Source organism: Mustelus asterias, chromosome 1 (genome assembly GCF_964213995.1).
Source record: "Mustelus asterias chromosome 1, sMusAst1.hap1.1, whole genome shotgun sequence".
In the NCBI taxonomy this organism is placed as follows: domain Eukaryota; kingdom Metazoa; phylum Chordata; class Chondrichthyes; order Carcharhiniformes; family Triakidae; genus Mustelus; species Mustelus asterias.
Window position 1 is genome coordinate 143006866 of NC_135801.1, and position 14006 is coordinate 143020871.

At 42.8% G+C, this 14006-nt stretch overlaps 1 protein-coding gene across 3 annotated transcripts in view; it reads right to left on the reverse strand.

Moving 5' to 3' along the window:
* Window positions 1-1421: 1421 nt before the first annotated feature.
* The window catches only part of LOC144498472 (coiled-coil domain-containing protein 68-like), a 61208-nt gene continuing 48623 nt past the window's right edge, over window positions 1422-14006 (reverse strand). For 2 of the 3 annotated variants that reach the window (XM_078219664.1, XM_078219647.1), the window contains exons 8-11: window positions 8630-8735; window positions 6744-6827; window positions 4699-4775; window positions 2792-3186 (exon numbers count right to left, since the gene is read on the reverse strand). In XM_078219664.1, coding sequence (XP_078075790.1) covers window positions 3123-3186; window positions 4699-4775; window positions 6744-6827; window positions 8630-8735 — 331 coding nt within the window. In that variant the 3' untranslated portion in view covers window positions 2792-3122. Of the gene's footprint in view, window positions 3187-4698; window positions 4776-6743; window positions 6828-8629; window positions 8736-14006 lie in introns of all 3 variants that reach the window. The other variant, XM_078219655.1, reaches the window with a different exon arrangement.

Below are 14006 nucleotides of genomic sequence, written 5' to 3' on the forward strand. Positions count from 1 at the left end.
TCTGGAGTTACATTTAGGGCAGACCGGTTAAGGATGACCGATTTCATTCTCTAAGGTACATTAGTGAATCAGATGGGTTTTTACAACAATTGACAATGGTTTCATGGTCGTTACTAGACTTGTAATCCAAGATTTTATTGAATTCAGATTTCACCATTTGCCGTGGAGGGATTCGAACCTGGGTCCCCAGAGCAGTACCCTGGATTTCTGAGTTACTAGTCCAGTGACAATGCAACTACAGCACCATCTCCCCCAACGCCACCAAATATGTGAATAGCGCAAGAGAATCAGATTAGATTTAGTTATGCTGTTTATTTTGATACTTGCAGAGGACCAAAAGGAGTATTGCACTTACTATTCATGCATACACATTGACAATAGCCACATAGATCACGTACACTCATTGAAGCACAACCTGCAATGGGAAGGGGAGGCAATGGGGAAAAGCAATTGACTTCCCGTTCTGCTTTCATCTTTCTCTACAGCATCCTCAATTCTCTTCAGTCAGTAGATTAAAAGTTTGTAAATCAGCCTACATTGTCTCTAAGGGCTGCATGATGACACAGAGGCGACATGGTGCAATTATTGTAGATCCCCTAACTATAATCTTCTGAAGTTCTCTTGATTAGGAGCAGCACTGTGACACAATGGTTAGCACTGCTGCCTCACAGTGCCAGAGACCTGGGTTCGATTTGGGTCACTGTCTGTGTGGAGTCTGCACGTTCTCCCCGTGTCTGTGTGGGTTTACTCCGGGTGTTCTGGTTTCCTCCCATAGTCCAAAAGACGTGCTGGTTAGATGCATTGGCCATGCTAAATTCTCCCTCAGTGTACCTGAACAGGCACCAGAGTGTGGCGACAAGGGGATTTTCACAGTAACTTCATTGCAGTGTTAATGTAAGCCTACTTGTGACACTAATAAATAAACTTTTTTAAAAACTACATTGACCAAATGTTGCTAGCAGAAGAAGACTACCCTGACCTTAAACATTTCAGCTGGTGTTATATCTTCTCCGAGCTTGTCCAGCAGCTGATTTTGTCTGTGACGGCTCCCTTCTATATGCCCACAAAATCCAGCACCACACTTTACAAACTCGTCCTAAACGTCTCTCATCTTTACCCGTGATTAGTTCCAATTGCAGCAATGTAATTGGAACTAATGGTAATACCAATGGTGACATACTGCACAATTGTTATTATAACACACTGGTCTTTTAGGCCTACATTCTGGTTCAGTCTCTGGGAACGTAATACATGACAGATTTATTCACTCAAACTTTGTTCGAGTAACTAATGCCGCCAACCCAATATTGTGGGTGAGTGAAATTTCTTTATGTAGTGTCACCATCAGCAGCAGATCCTGACATCTTGTTCCCCATGGATGTTACCCTTCAGGTGAAAATAAATCATTCAACTTTATTTCTACATTTATCCTGTGTCTCCTTTTATTTGAACTCTTGTCATAGATAATAATTTTGTTGAACGAAAACATTTGTCCAAAGAAACAAAGAAAAATATCCTATATTGGCTGTTTGGTTCCTGTATTAGCTTTGCTGCTTTGTATTGGTGTGAGGAACAAACTAATCTTCATTTTGTTTTAGAATCATAGAATCCCTACAGTGCAGAAGAAGCCATTTGGCCCTTCAGATCTGCACCAACTCTCTGACAGGCCCTCTCCACCACCCTATCCCTGTAACCCCACACATTCACCGCAGCTAATTCCATCTTAGGACTTATGGGTGGCACGGTGACACAGTGGTTAGCACTGCTGCTTCACAGCGCCAGGGATCTGGGTTTGATTCCTGACTTAGGTCACTGTCTGTGTGGAGTTTGCATGTTCTCCCCATGTTTCCGTGGGTTTGTTCTAGGTGCTCTGGTTTCCTCCCACAGTCTGAAAGACATGCTGGTTAGGTACATTGTCCATGCTAAATTCTCCCTCAGTGTACCCGAACCACCGGAGTGTGACGATTAGGGGATTTTCACAGTAACTTCATTGCAGTGTTAATGTAAACCTACTTGTGACAAATAAATACATAAACTTTTAACATTTTAAGGGGCAATTTAACATGTTCAATCCACCTAGCCTGCAAATTTTTGGGGTAATCACATAAAATTTCAAGTGGTTTTGTGTGCTTTTGAGAATTTAAATAATACTGCCTTTATTTTTTCATGGCAAAATATATCACAACGGACAGATGTTAAGCAACAGCTGCCCTGAAAGAAATCTGGCAAAAGGAAAGGTGTGGGGCCCCCTTGTGGTTCAGTGGGTAAATTCACTGCCAAGTCTGAACCCATTGGAACTCAGGAAGATCTTCAGTTACCTCCTTGTTCTGACAGTGAGCGAAATACTACATTAATTGATCTCAGTAGATATGTTAGCTGATCTTTTGAGAAGTGATGGCACTTCAGTCAACCTCAGTGCCCTTACATGGATGAAGAATGCGTGTGTGTGTATGTGTGTGCGCGCACACGTATAGACATCTCTCCTCCATCCCCTTCCCCGATACTCAAAGTCAATGATCTCATAGAACTACACCGCATGCCAAATCCACCAGTTAAAAGTGTGCTCTTTCAGAATTAAAGCAACTGAATAAAAGATGTATCTGGGATAAGCAAATGGCCCTGTACATGTTTAATCCTGCCCATGCGCCCTCAATTAAAAATTAAAATGGGCATGCAGCACTGTTTAAACTTGCATGCTGCTGGCACTGTATGGTACTGTGTTCTGTAAACCAGTAAATGATATAATATGCTTAGACATTTCAAATAATCCAGTACAGAGAAATCTTGTTTTCAGAACCACAATTTTATAAATATTATATAAAAAATTGTATTATCCCAATCCTCTGGGCCCTAGAACGCTTTCATTTAATTTCCTCAGCATTTTTTTTTCATCTGCAGCACTTAACTCGAAATGTATTTTAAAGACCAATAATGACTCAGTAGCTATGAAACCTTTCTGGCCGTGTCTAATTTCAGAACAAATTTGATTTCACTCTTTATCCTCTAGTCATTTCTGGTGTGGATGTCCCAGGGCAGGTTTCACGTGCAGAGACATTAGGCTCCCTTCTTTTGCTGGTCTTCTGTGGTAAACGCTCTGCTGTACAGAGCCAGCTGATCCAGGGTCAGGCACTTTTTTTCCACTTCATTAGCATTTGATATGGGGTCTTGCTCCTAGCAGATTCATAACTACGAAGTTTGGAGGTGAAGAGAGAGAGAGAGAGAGAGAGCAATACAGATAAATAGAGAAGAAATGACTGACATCCTTCATTATATAATATATTGCATTTAATAATACAATAATCTGTTTTTCTCCATCAGATGAAGGTCATCCAGACTTGAAACATTGGCTGGGACTTTACGACATCGCTCGGGCAAGGATTCTGTTCTGTGAGCCCTGGAATCAGGCAGGCGTGCCGGTAAAAATCCAGTCATTGACTCTGTTCTCTCTCCACAGATGTTGTCAGACTTGCTGAGATTTTTGTTCCAGATTGTGGCAACCGCAGTGTTTTGCCTTAATTTGCTTTCCTTATTCATTTTTAAAAATTCATTCATGGGACATGGGCATCGCTGGCTGGCCAGCATTTATTACCTATCCCTGAGGGCAGTGGTTGTTGTGGTTCTGGAGCCACATGTAGGCCATACCAGGTAAGGACGGCAGATTTCCTTCCTTAAAGGACATTCGTGAACCAAATAGGTTTTACCGACAATCGGCAATGGTTTGATGGTCATCTCTAGATTCTTAATTCCAGATTTTTTTTATTGAATTCAAATTCCACCATCTGCCATGGTGGGATTTGAACCCAAGTTCCCAGGGCTGAGTTTCTGGATTAATAGTCCAGCAATAATACCACTAGGCCATTGCCTCCCAGTACTGCTAGTCACAATGTGCCTTCAGATCAGGGCCTCTTTTCAGTACTCTTAATATAATACATGATTAACTTATGCCACTGGGTTTATACTTGGTTAGCTTTCCAAGAAGGATTTTTGATTTGTAAACTTGTTCAATAAATTCTATTTATTTACTGTGTTTAAGAACATAGAAACATAGAACATAGAAACCCTACAGTGCAGAAGGAGGCCATTCGGCCCATCGAGTCTGCACCGACCACAATCCCACCCAGGCCCTACCCCCACATATTTACCCGCTAATCCCTCTAACTACACATCTCAGGGACAATTTTTAACCTGGCCAATCAACCTAACCCGCATATCTTTGGACTGTGGGAGGAAACCGGAGCACCCGGAGGAAACCCACGCAGACACGAGGAGAATGTGCAAACTCCACACAGACATCGCTCGGGCAAGGATTCTGTTCTGTGAGCCCTGGAATCAGGCAGGCGTGCCGGTAAAAATCCAGTCATTGACTGGGATTATTTTTGAAGGTTAAATTCTTTTTTATCTGTTTTGGCGAATTTGCTAACTTTTCTGTCACTGGACAGAGCCAGTTCTTTAACAGTAGGGAAAATACAAAGAAATAACAATTCTTCCGATGTATCTCACTTTATATGGGTGAGCTTTTCCGGCCGCATTCGTCCCCAAGACCAGAAGACCCTGCCTGAGGTCAATGGATCTTTGCATGGTCGGTGTCCCACCCACTACGATTCCCGTGGCTGGCGGGACGGGAAAATCCCACCCTATGTGCCTACTGTCAAAGTTGCTTTACTGACATAATGTGAAAGGAAACTCACAAAATTTTACCTGGTGAAGGATGCTGGTGAATCTCGCTTCTTCAGCTTGTCAGCATAAACTTCCGCTTTATATTTCAGTTCTTTGTTCTGTTTGCAAATAAAGTGAGTTATTTACTAATTCTTCCACTTAATTAAATGTGTGTCAATGGTTATGGATTCCTCAATTTGTTACATTTAGCTCTTTGAAGCTTCAGGATTATAAATAAAATTGACAACATTAATGTTGAAAATTGTCCATGATGAAAGGTTGAAATTTGTGTTGAAAATTAGAAACTTACAAATAAGAAGGGCAGATAAAACTTTTACTGCTAGAGAGTAATAGAATTGTGGAATACATTATCAGGACAGTTACCTACATGGGCAGCATAAATATGCTCAAGACTGTGCAACAAATAAGGGATTGGGATTATTGATGTAAAGAACTGTGCATTCATTATATCAAATAAATCGAAAATGCTATCATTTTTTTCATACATTTATAAAACTCATCAATAAATCTATTACACTATAATGTCAGTTTCTCCAAAATACACTTACCATTACCTTTGATGGGTATATGCACAATGTCAAACACCCCTTTTCATCTAACACCACTTAGCACATGCTCTCGGACCATTGTAATGAAGAAAAGCTGCAAAGCTGTTTGATTTTCTCCATTTGGCATGGCAAAAGTTAGTTATTTCCCATCCACCCACCACCAGCAATGAAATTTCTTTCAGAAAAAGCCAAAGGTTATCATTCCTACAATTCTAAATAGTCACCAGGTAGAGGTTAAAAGGTTAACACATGAAGAATGTTTGCAGTTAATCTAACAAAAAAAGTAACACTACATACATAGGATATACAGCAGAGAAATAGGCCTCATTCAGACTAACATGTCAATGCCGGTGTTTCCTCTCATCTGAATCTTTCTTCATAACCTTCTTTTCTTTCTTGTGCTTATCTGGTTTCCCTTAAATACATCCATGCTATTTGCTCAAATTGCTCAGGAGTAGGTAGTTCGATACCCTTGCCACTCTTTGGATAAATAATTTTCTTCTGAATTCCCTACAGCATTTCTTGGTGCCTATCTTATACTGAAGGCCTCTGGTTATGTTCTTCCTCACAAGACAAAATATTCTCTCTGTATCCACGTTATCAAAACTTCCATAACTTTTAATGCATATATTAGGTTAACCATTCACCTTCTCTGGGGGCAATCTTGCCAAAGAGATTCTAAGCGCTGAACAAGCATGAAAACGGGGGAGAATCACGCTCATTTTTTTGGTGAGAGAAAAAAAAAGAAATCTTATGCCACTTAGAGAAAAAAAGAGACATAGTATGATTCTCGCCAGTAGGGGGAGTGGACGGACTCTATTCACACTAGGAAGCCAGCTGCTGAATGCTCGAGGGCACTATTGCGCATGTGCCTCATCTCTCAATGCACTGTCTTGCCCTCTATGATTCCTGTGGCGGGCGGGACAGGAAATTTTGGGCCCTCACCATTAAATATCATGTCTACCTATCTCCCTGATAAATCCAAAGTAAAATCATTCTTTAATATTTCTGCCTATTGTTACCTGTGGGATTTTAATAATTTTAATCCTTTAATAATTCTATTCCCATCACAACCTTCCTTTTTATTGATGTGCCTGTGAAATATTTTACCTTTTGGTTTTTATGTTTCAAGATAATTTAATTTCGTAGGCCCTCCTTGCCTTCCTAATTATTTTTTTAAAACCTCTCTCCTAACCCCTTTGTATCCTCTCTTATTACACTCTCCTCTGCTGCCTATGGACTTCATGCAACCCTCAAAGCCTTAAATGTTCTTTATGTTTTTATTTATCTAAGGAGTTTCACCAGTGTTTAGTTTGTTCTTTTCTTTTAGTTGTTGCTTTACAGAGTCCCATCATGTGCATTAAAAACCTGAACAGTGCTGGCTTTGTTTAGGATCAGAAAAATTGTGAACCCATTTAATTTGCCTTTTGCTTTCCAGATGGTTGCATAATACAATTCAAATGCATTTGAATCAACGTTTTAGTTATTGTGCTTCTAATTTACAAAGCTAATAAGCACCTCTGCTTCAAGTTGGCCAACTTGTTCCCTCAGTGAGAGTATGATTTGATCCTGTTTTGCCAAATCCATTTTTAAGTTTTCAATCTGTGAAGAGAAAAGAAAAGAAATGTGTTACATAAAAGATAGTGGCACAAGACATTGCAGATGTCATTGTAGCCACAGCCATCTCTCCCACTCTCTTGCCCCTGCAGGGAAGAGTAATCTGTGGCTGGTAGTGTACTTGTGATGGTGTATCCCTTTACAGGCCCAGCTTGGTCCTTCTCCAGTGTCTCCTCTTGGACTTGTACTGATCTTGTAGTCTGTTTTCATGCGGATCAACTGTGGAATTGGCCGGTTCTGCTTCATCTTCTTAGCAAGGAATCGCTTCATCCTGAAGGTTTTGTGGGATGGCATGGCTGCACGTCCACTCCGGCAGGAGGGATTCTTTCCTCCGGTGGGGAGGAAGGATCGCCCGCAGAGTGGCGGCGGAGCCCCCTGCCCCCTCCCTCCCCACCGATCGGCCGCAGACTGGCAGCGGAACCCCCCCGACCAGAGGATGATCTGTGTCCTGCCCCCCCCCCCCCCCGCCACCCCCCCCCCCACCCCCCCGCCACCCCCCACCCCCCCACCCAAAGGATGATCGTCAGAGAGCCGCTCTCTCCACTTTCTGCTTTTTTTTTCTTTCGCGCCCGGGCGCGCTTTGTCAGATTTTTTTTGAACTGCGTATGCGCAGTTCAGAGCTCCGATCGGTCCGCCAGCACTAAGCCCCGCCCACAGTGCGAATCGGACCGGAGCCGGCAAAACACGTATGGGCGCGCTGGAAAGAGGATTCCAGGCGCGGATCTATTTGACGCCCAGATTCAGCACTTAGACTCAAAATGGTAAAATCAGGCCCAATGTTTTGGTCTCAACTGCTTTCTGTGGAAGTGAATGCCATAGGTTTGCCACTCTCCTTATCTCAATCCTAAAAGGTTTACTCCATTTCCTTAGACCATGACCGCTGGTGCTGGACATCCCACCATCGGGAACACACATCCTGCTTCTACCCTTTCTAGTCCTGTTCGAATTTTACAGGTTTCCAAGAGATCCCAACTCATTCTTTTAAACTACAGCAAATATAATCCTAACTGACTCAATCTCTCCTCATATGACAATCCTGCCATCCAGGGATCAGCCTGGTAAACTTTCACTGCACTTCCTCTATAACAGGAACACCCTTCCTCAGATAAGGAGACCAAAACTGCACACAATACTCCAGGTGTTTGCTTCCCCACGTCTGCGAGGGTTTCCTCTGGGTGGCCCGGTTTCCTGCCATCGTCCAATGATGTACAGGTTAGGTGGATTGGCTGTGATAAATTACCATTTAATTTCTAAAGATGTGTAGGTTGGGTGGATTAGCTGTGGTAAATGTGCGGGGTTAAGGGGATAATGCCGGAGGGGGAGGGGGGGTGGTGGCGGGGTGGTTGGGGGGGTCAAAGTGGTGCACATGGTTAAAATGTTCTTCTGAATAGTCGGTGCAGACTCTATGGGCCAATGTCCTCCTGCTGCACTGTAGGGACTCAATGGGCCTACGGATCTATGGTGTGGCCCAGTATAAATGCAGCAAGACATCCCTGCTCTTGTACTCGAATCCTCTCGCTATGAAGGCCAACGTACTATTTGCCTACTTTACCATCTGTTGCACCTGCATGCTTACTTTCAGCACTGATGTACGAGGACACCAAGGTCTCATTGCACATTCTCCCGTTTTAATTTATAGCCATTCAGATAATAATCTGTCTTCCTGTTTTTGCTACCAAAATGGTAACCGCACATTTCTCCAGATTACACTGCATTTGCCATGTATTGCTTTGCTGTACTATGAAATATAGTGGCATTCTACATTATCATCATGTTCTGCACCTCACCGTGTTTATTACGCTGTGTAGGTTTCGATGTTGGTGGGTGGCAACATTGTCCAGGTGAAAGATCTTTTCCTGTAATGTGGACATCTCCAGCTGAAGATCCTGAAAACTGTAAACAAATACTTCTGGGTTCATTTGATTAATAACAACTTTTTAAAATTTCCCCATTGCATGTCCTTTTACCCTTGGGATTATCAAAAGGATAAAAATCAAGACAGTGTGACAGTGATACATGAATATTTAACAAATATAATTAACTTGTGGCTGAATCCTGCGAACTTTCCTTAACATTTCTCATTTAGCCCATTAAAGCTGTCTTAAAATTTCGCAGTAAGTTAAAGATGGTTGAGATCTCTGCCCTTTAATGAACTTTAATTAATTACTTTAATTTAAGGCAAAATAGAGTAATGAAGGGAGTCATGTAATCTGCTATGAGTTCTGCCCAGCGAAAGCCTTTATGGCTTTGTCACCATGGAGAACAAAGGCCCAGGTCAGATGTGAGAGAAATGTAATCGCTGCGTCTAACACCTGAAAACAAATGCAGATGTTACAAAAACATAAAATGTTGGAAAATCTGAGCAGGTCTGACAGCATCCATGGAGAGAGAACAGAGCCAACGTTTCAAGTCTGGATGTCATCCAACACAACTGATGGTGGGGTGATCTTCCTGTCACAATCAGGGTGGAGGCAGGAAGGTGGCACGGTCCCCACTTGTCAAAAATTAAATGCCCACTCTGCCACCAAACTCATCATGGAGGCTGATGCAAGATTCCTCCCAGAGATGTTGAACAAGAACAGAAAGGCAGAAAGAACGAGATACAACAGCAGTCACAGTGAGTTCCAGAGAGGTTGTTTTCTCTGTTAGCTACCAGGCAGAATGCTGGGGAAAGCTTGCCCACTGATCAAAGAGAAGGAATGCGCAGTTATTTTAAGGACAATGGAAGATTCTCCCTGGCAAGAATGGGAGAAGTCATCACTGGAGTGGGACTTACTGCTGGAAATTGGTTTGGAAATTCTCAGATGGAGAGGACCTGTGATGGTCATTGGACATCATGACTCAGCAAATTGGGAGGTTTAAAACAGTTGGAAGCGACTTTAGACAGTTTACTGAAAAGATGGCAAATATATGGAAAACATGCTGTAGAGTATAAATACAGCATGGAGATATTTGTCAGGTTAAGACATTAACAAATGTTATCTTTTCTGGAGTTTAGAGTATTAGTTGCCTACTAAATAATGTTTAGTTAGAACATAGAACATAGAACATAGAACATTACAGCGCAGAACAGGCCCTTCGGCCCACGATGTTGCACCGACCAGTTAAAAAAAACAAACTGTGACCCTCCAACCTAAACCAATTTCTTTTCGTCCATGAACCTATCTACGGATCTCTTAAACGCCCCCAAACTAGGCGCATTTACTACTGATGCTGGCAGGGCATTCCAATCCCTCACCACCCTCTGGGTAAAGAACCTACCCCTGACATCGGTTCTATAACTACCCCCCCTCAATTTAAAGCCATGCCCCCTCGTGCTGGATTTCTCCATCAGAGGAAAAAGGCTATCACTATCCACCCTATCTAAACCTCTAATCATCTTATATGTTTCAATAAGATCCCCTCTTAGCCGCCGCCTTTCCAGCGAAAACAATCCCAAATCCCTCAGCCTCTCCTCATAGGATCTCCCCTCCATACCAGGCAACATCCTGGTAAACCTCCTCTGCACCCTCTCCAAAGCCTCCACATCCTTCCTGTAATGTGGGGACCAGAACTGCACACAGTACTCCAAGTGCGGCCGCACCAGAGTTGTGTACAGTTGCAACATAACGCTACGACTCCTAAATTCAATCCCCCTACCAATAAACGCCAAGACACCATATGCCTTCTTAACAACCTTATCTACTTGATTCCCAACTTTCAGGGATCTATGCACACATACACCTAGATCCCTCTGCTCCTCCACACTATTCAAAGTCCTCCCGTTAGCCCTATACTCAACACATCTGTTATTCCTACCAAAGTGAATTACCTCACACTTCTCCGCATTAAACTCCATCCGCCACCTCTCGGCCCAACTTTGCAACCTGTCTAAGTCTTCCTGCAAACTACGACACCCTTCCTCACTGTCTACCACACCACCGACTTTGGTGTCATCAGCAAATTTGCTAATCCACCCAACTATACCCTCATCCAGATCATTAATAAATATTACAAACAGCAGTGGCCCCAAAACAGATCCCTGAGGTACACCACTTGTAACCGCACTCCATGATGAATATTTACTATCAACCACCACCCTCTGTTTCCTATCCGCTAGCCAATTCCTGATCCAATTTCCTAGATCACCCCCAATCCCATACATCTGCATTTTCTGCAGAAGCCTACCATGGTGAACCTTATCAAACGCCTTACTAAAATCCATATATACCACGTCCACTGCCTTGCCCCCATCCACCTCCTTGGTCACTTTCTCAAAAAACTCAATAAGGTTAGTAAGGCACGACCTACCTGCCACAAAACCATGCTGACTATCACCTATCAATTCATTACTCTCCAAATAACTATAAATCCTATCCCTTATAATTTTTTCCAACATCTTGCCGACAACAGAAGTGAGACTCACCGGTCTATAATTCCCGGGGAAGTCTCTGTTCCCCTTCTTAAACAATGGGACAACATTCGCTAACCTCCAATCTTCTGGTACTATACCAGAGGCCAACGACGACCTGAAGATCAGAGCCAGAGGCTCTGCAATCACTTCTCTTGCCTCCCAGAGAATCCTTGGATAAATCCCATCCGGACCAGGGGATTTATCTATTTTCAGACCCTCCAGAATATCCTGCACATCCTCCTTATCAACTGTAATACTGTCTATTCTACTCCCTTGCAACCCAGTGTCCTCCTCAGCTATATTCATGTCCCCTTGCGTGAACACCGAAGAGAAATATTGGTTCAATGCTTCACCAATCTCCTCCGGTTCCACACATAACTTCCCTCTGCCATCTATAACTGGCCCTAAACTTGCCCTAACCAACCTTGGTGTTGTTTTTATTTTTTGTTGCATTAAAAGTCTTAAAGCTCAAAATCATGTTGTGAAATTCCTTCAAGTCAGTCACTAGGAAGCCAAACATTTTTAAAATGTGATCAATCTTTCTGAGGATTGTAACAAAAGAGCAGGTTATTCTTGATTAAAAAAAACTGGAGTGCACTATAATAGACCAGTGGTATGAGTAAAGCACAAACCATGTTCATGCCTAAACAAAGTACAGGATAAAAACAAAATGTACTAACTATCAACAAGTTGCTACGGTTCGAGCAGTGGATTGCTAGATTTGATGTTTACGTAGTATGAAGATTGGCGAGGAAGCTAGGGAAGAGACACATGAAGAGAATGACTTGGAAGGTAAAAGGAGCCAGGAGATGTGGCAAGTTAGGTCTTGATTTCACATGTGCTGACATCAATTAAATCCTTTACTCTGGTGGAATTTGAGGAGTTGGTTTGAAGATTACAACAACAACTTTTTCCGCATTTATATAGCATTCTTGATTTAGGAAAAAAAAATCACAGTGCAAAAATAAATGTCACACTAAAGAAGGAGAAAATAGAAGAGCCAATTAAGAGCTTTAATCAGTGAGATAGGAGGGTTAATTGCAGGAGGGTAGTTTTAAAGGAGATAGGAGGAGGGTCAGCAGACACAAGGCGGAGTATAGCCCCTTGAAGCATCGCAGTATATGGATGGCGAGGGGGGTGGGCATTGAAAATAGAGACATATTTGTAGTGGGAAACTCAATAATCAGGGTTCATTATAGTAAGATTTTGTTTAATTTTGTCAGTATTTTAATGTTCAGTGCAGTATTTTAATGTTCAGTGCAATCTGATGGCAACTCCATCGGCCCTGGCAATGGCAGGAAGGCGTTGAGGCTGCTGCTTGGACTGCAAAGGAAGAAGGCGACCAAGGCCCATGGATCCTCCTTTAAGGCTGGTGACTTAGGTCGAGAGTGTTTGAGTAAGTTAGGAGGTTAAGGAGAACAAAGGGGGGGGGGAGTGGAAGAGGTGGGATTAAGGGAGGGAGCTGGAAGGAAGGAAAAGGGGTTCGATCTAATGTTGACCCAGTGCAATCGGCAAAGGGCAGATCTGAAGAACACCATCCCTTTCCTTTCTGTCCTTTAAACATTTGAGTGAAATATTCTGTCTTCCTGCTCCTGCCTAGCTGCCCATGCTAAATGTTTTATAGCATCGGCAGTGTATTATCAGGGTTACTTAACTTGATAACAAGTCTCATCGACATCAGTTGTTCATTTAAATATGGAGGATGGGCTGCCAATTTCATTACCCCCTGCACCCCCTGTTCCCCCCATATTAAGAGTTTTAACAACACCAGGTTAAAGTCCAACAGGTTTATTTGGTAGCAAACACCAAAGCTAATGGTGTTTGCTACCAAATAAACCTGTTGGACTTTAACCTGGTGTTGTTAAAACTCTTACTGTGTTCACCCCAGTCCAACGCCGGCATCTCCACATCATGGCCCCCCATATGTGCCAGGGGTGGGCGGGAAGCGTGAGTTGAGGGGTGGGCGGGAAGGTGGTGGAATGGATACATGATCGATTTCAAATGAGGCCCACCATAGGGAACACATCCACAGGGGTCATGTAAGATTCAGCGCGTTGATCTTCAGTTGTATATATGGAGAAAATGTAAAAATCCAGCCTTTGATCTGACTGAATGCTGAAGCTGCCTAGAGGGGTTTTGCAGTTTACTCCTGCTCCTACATCTTATAGACAGATATCTTGTGGGTGTGAATTAAGGTCCAAACAATGATAGCTCCCCAATACCAAGGTGAAAAACATTGGGGCTCATGCTTTGAAACTCTTGGGAAGATTGGGAGGGCAGCTAAATTGTGAAGCGTATGTTGATTTTGGTAGTATTGAGGAAGGGGTTTTGCAAAAGAATATAATGATTCATGAGAAAGCTAAAAAGACTGCTATACCAGTATTCATGCAACATTTATATTTAAATATAGAAAGTATTAGAAGTTGGGAAATTAGAGGCACTAATTAGTGTGTGAGCCGAGGGTGGTAGTGGGGGGAGGGGGGTGGGGTGCGGGGGAGGTGGTGTGTGTGGGGGGTGGGGGTGGTAGTGCTGATTGATTTAATTGGACTGAAAATAGATTTCTTTCATCCCAGAACAAAGAAGAATGCAGTGGCAAAGATAAAGGAAGTGCCCATCATCATTTTCTAACATTCTATAGAAGTTGGAATTGTGCCAAAGATGTAATGGCTGGCAAATCTTACACTCCATCTATATAGAACACAGAGAATCAAACAGTACAGCACAGGAACAGGCCCTTCGGCCCATGATGTTGTGCTAAACATGATGCCAAA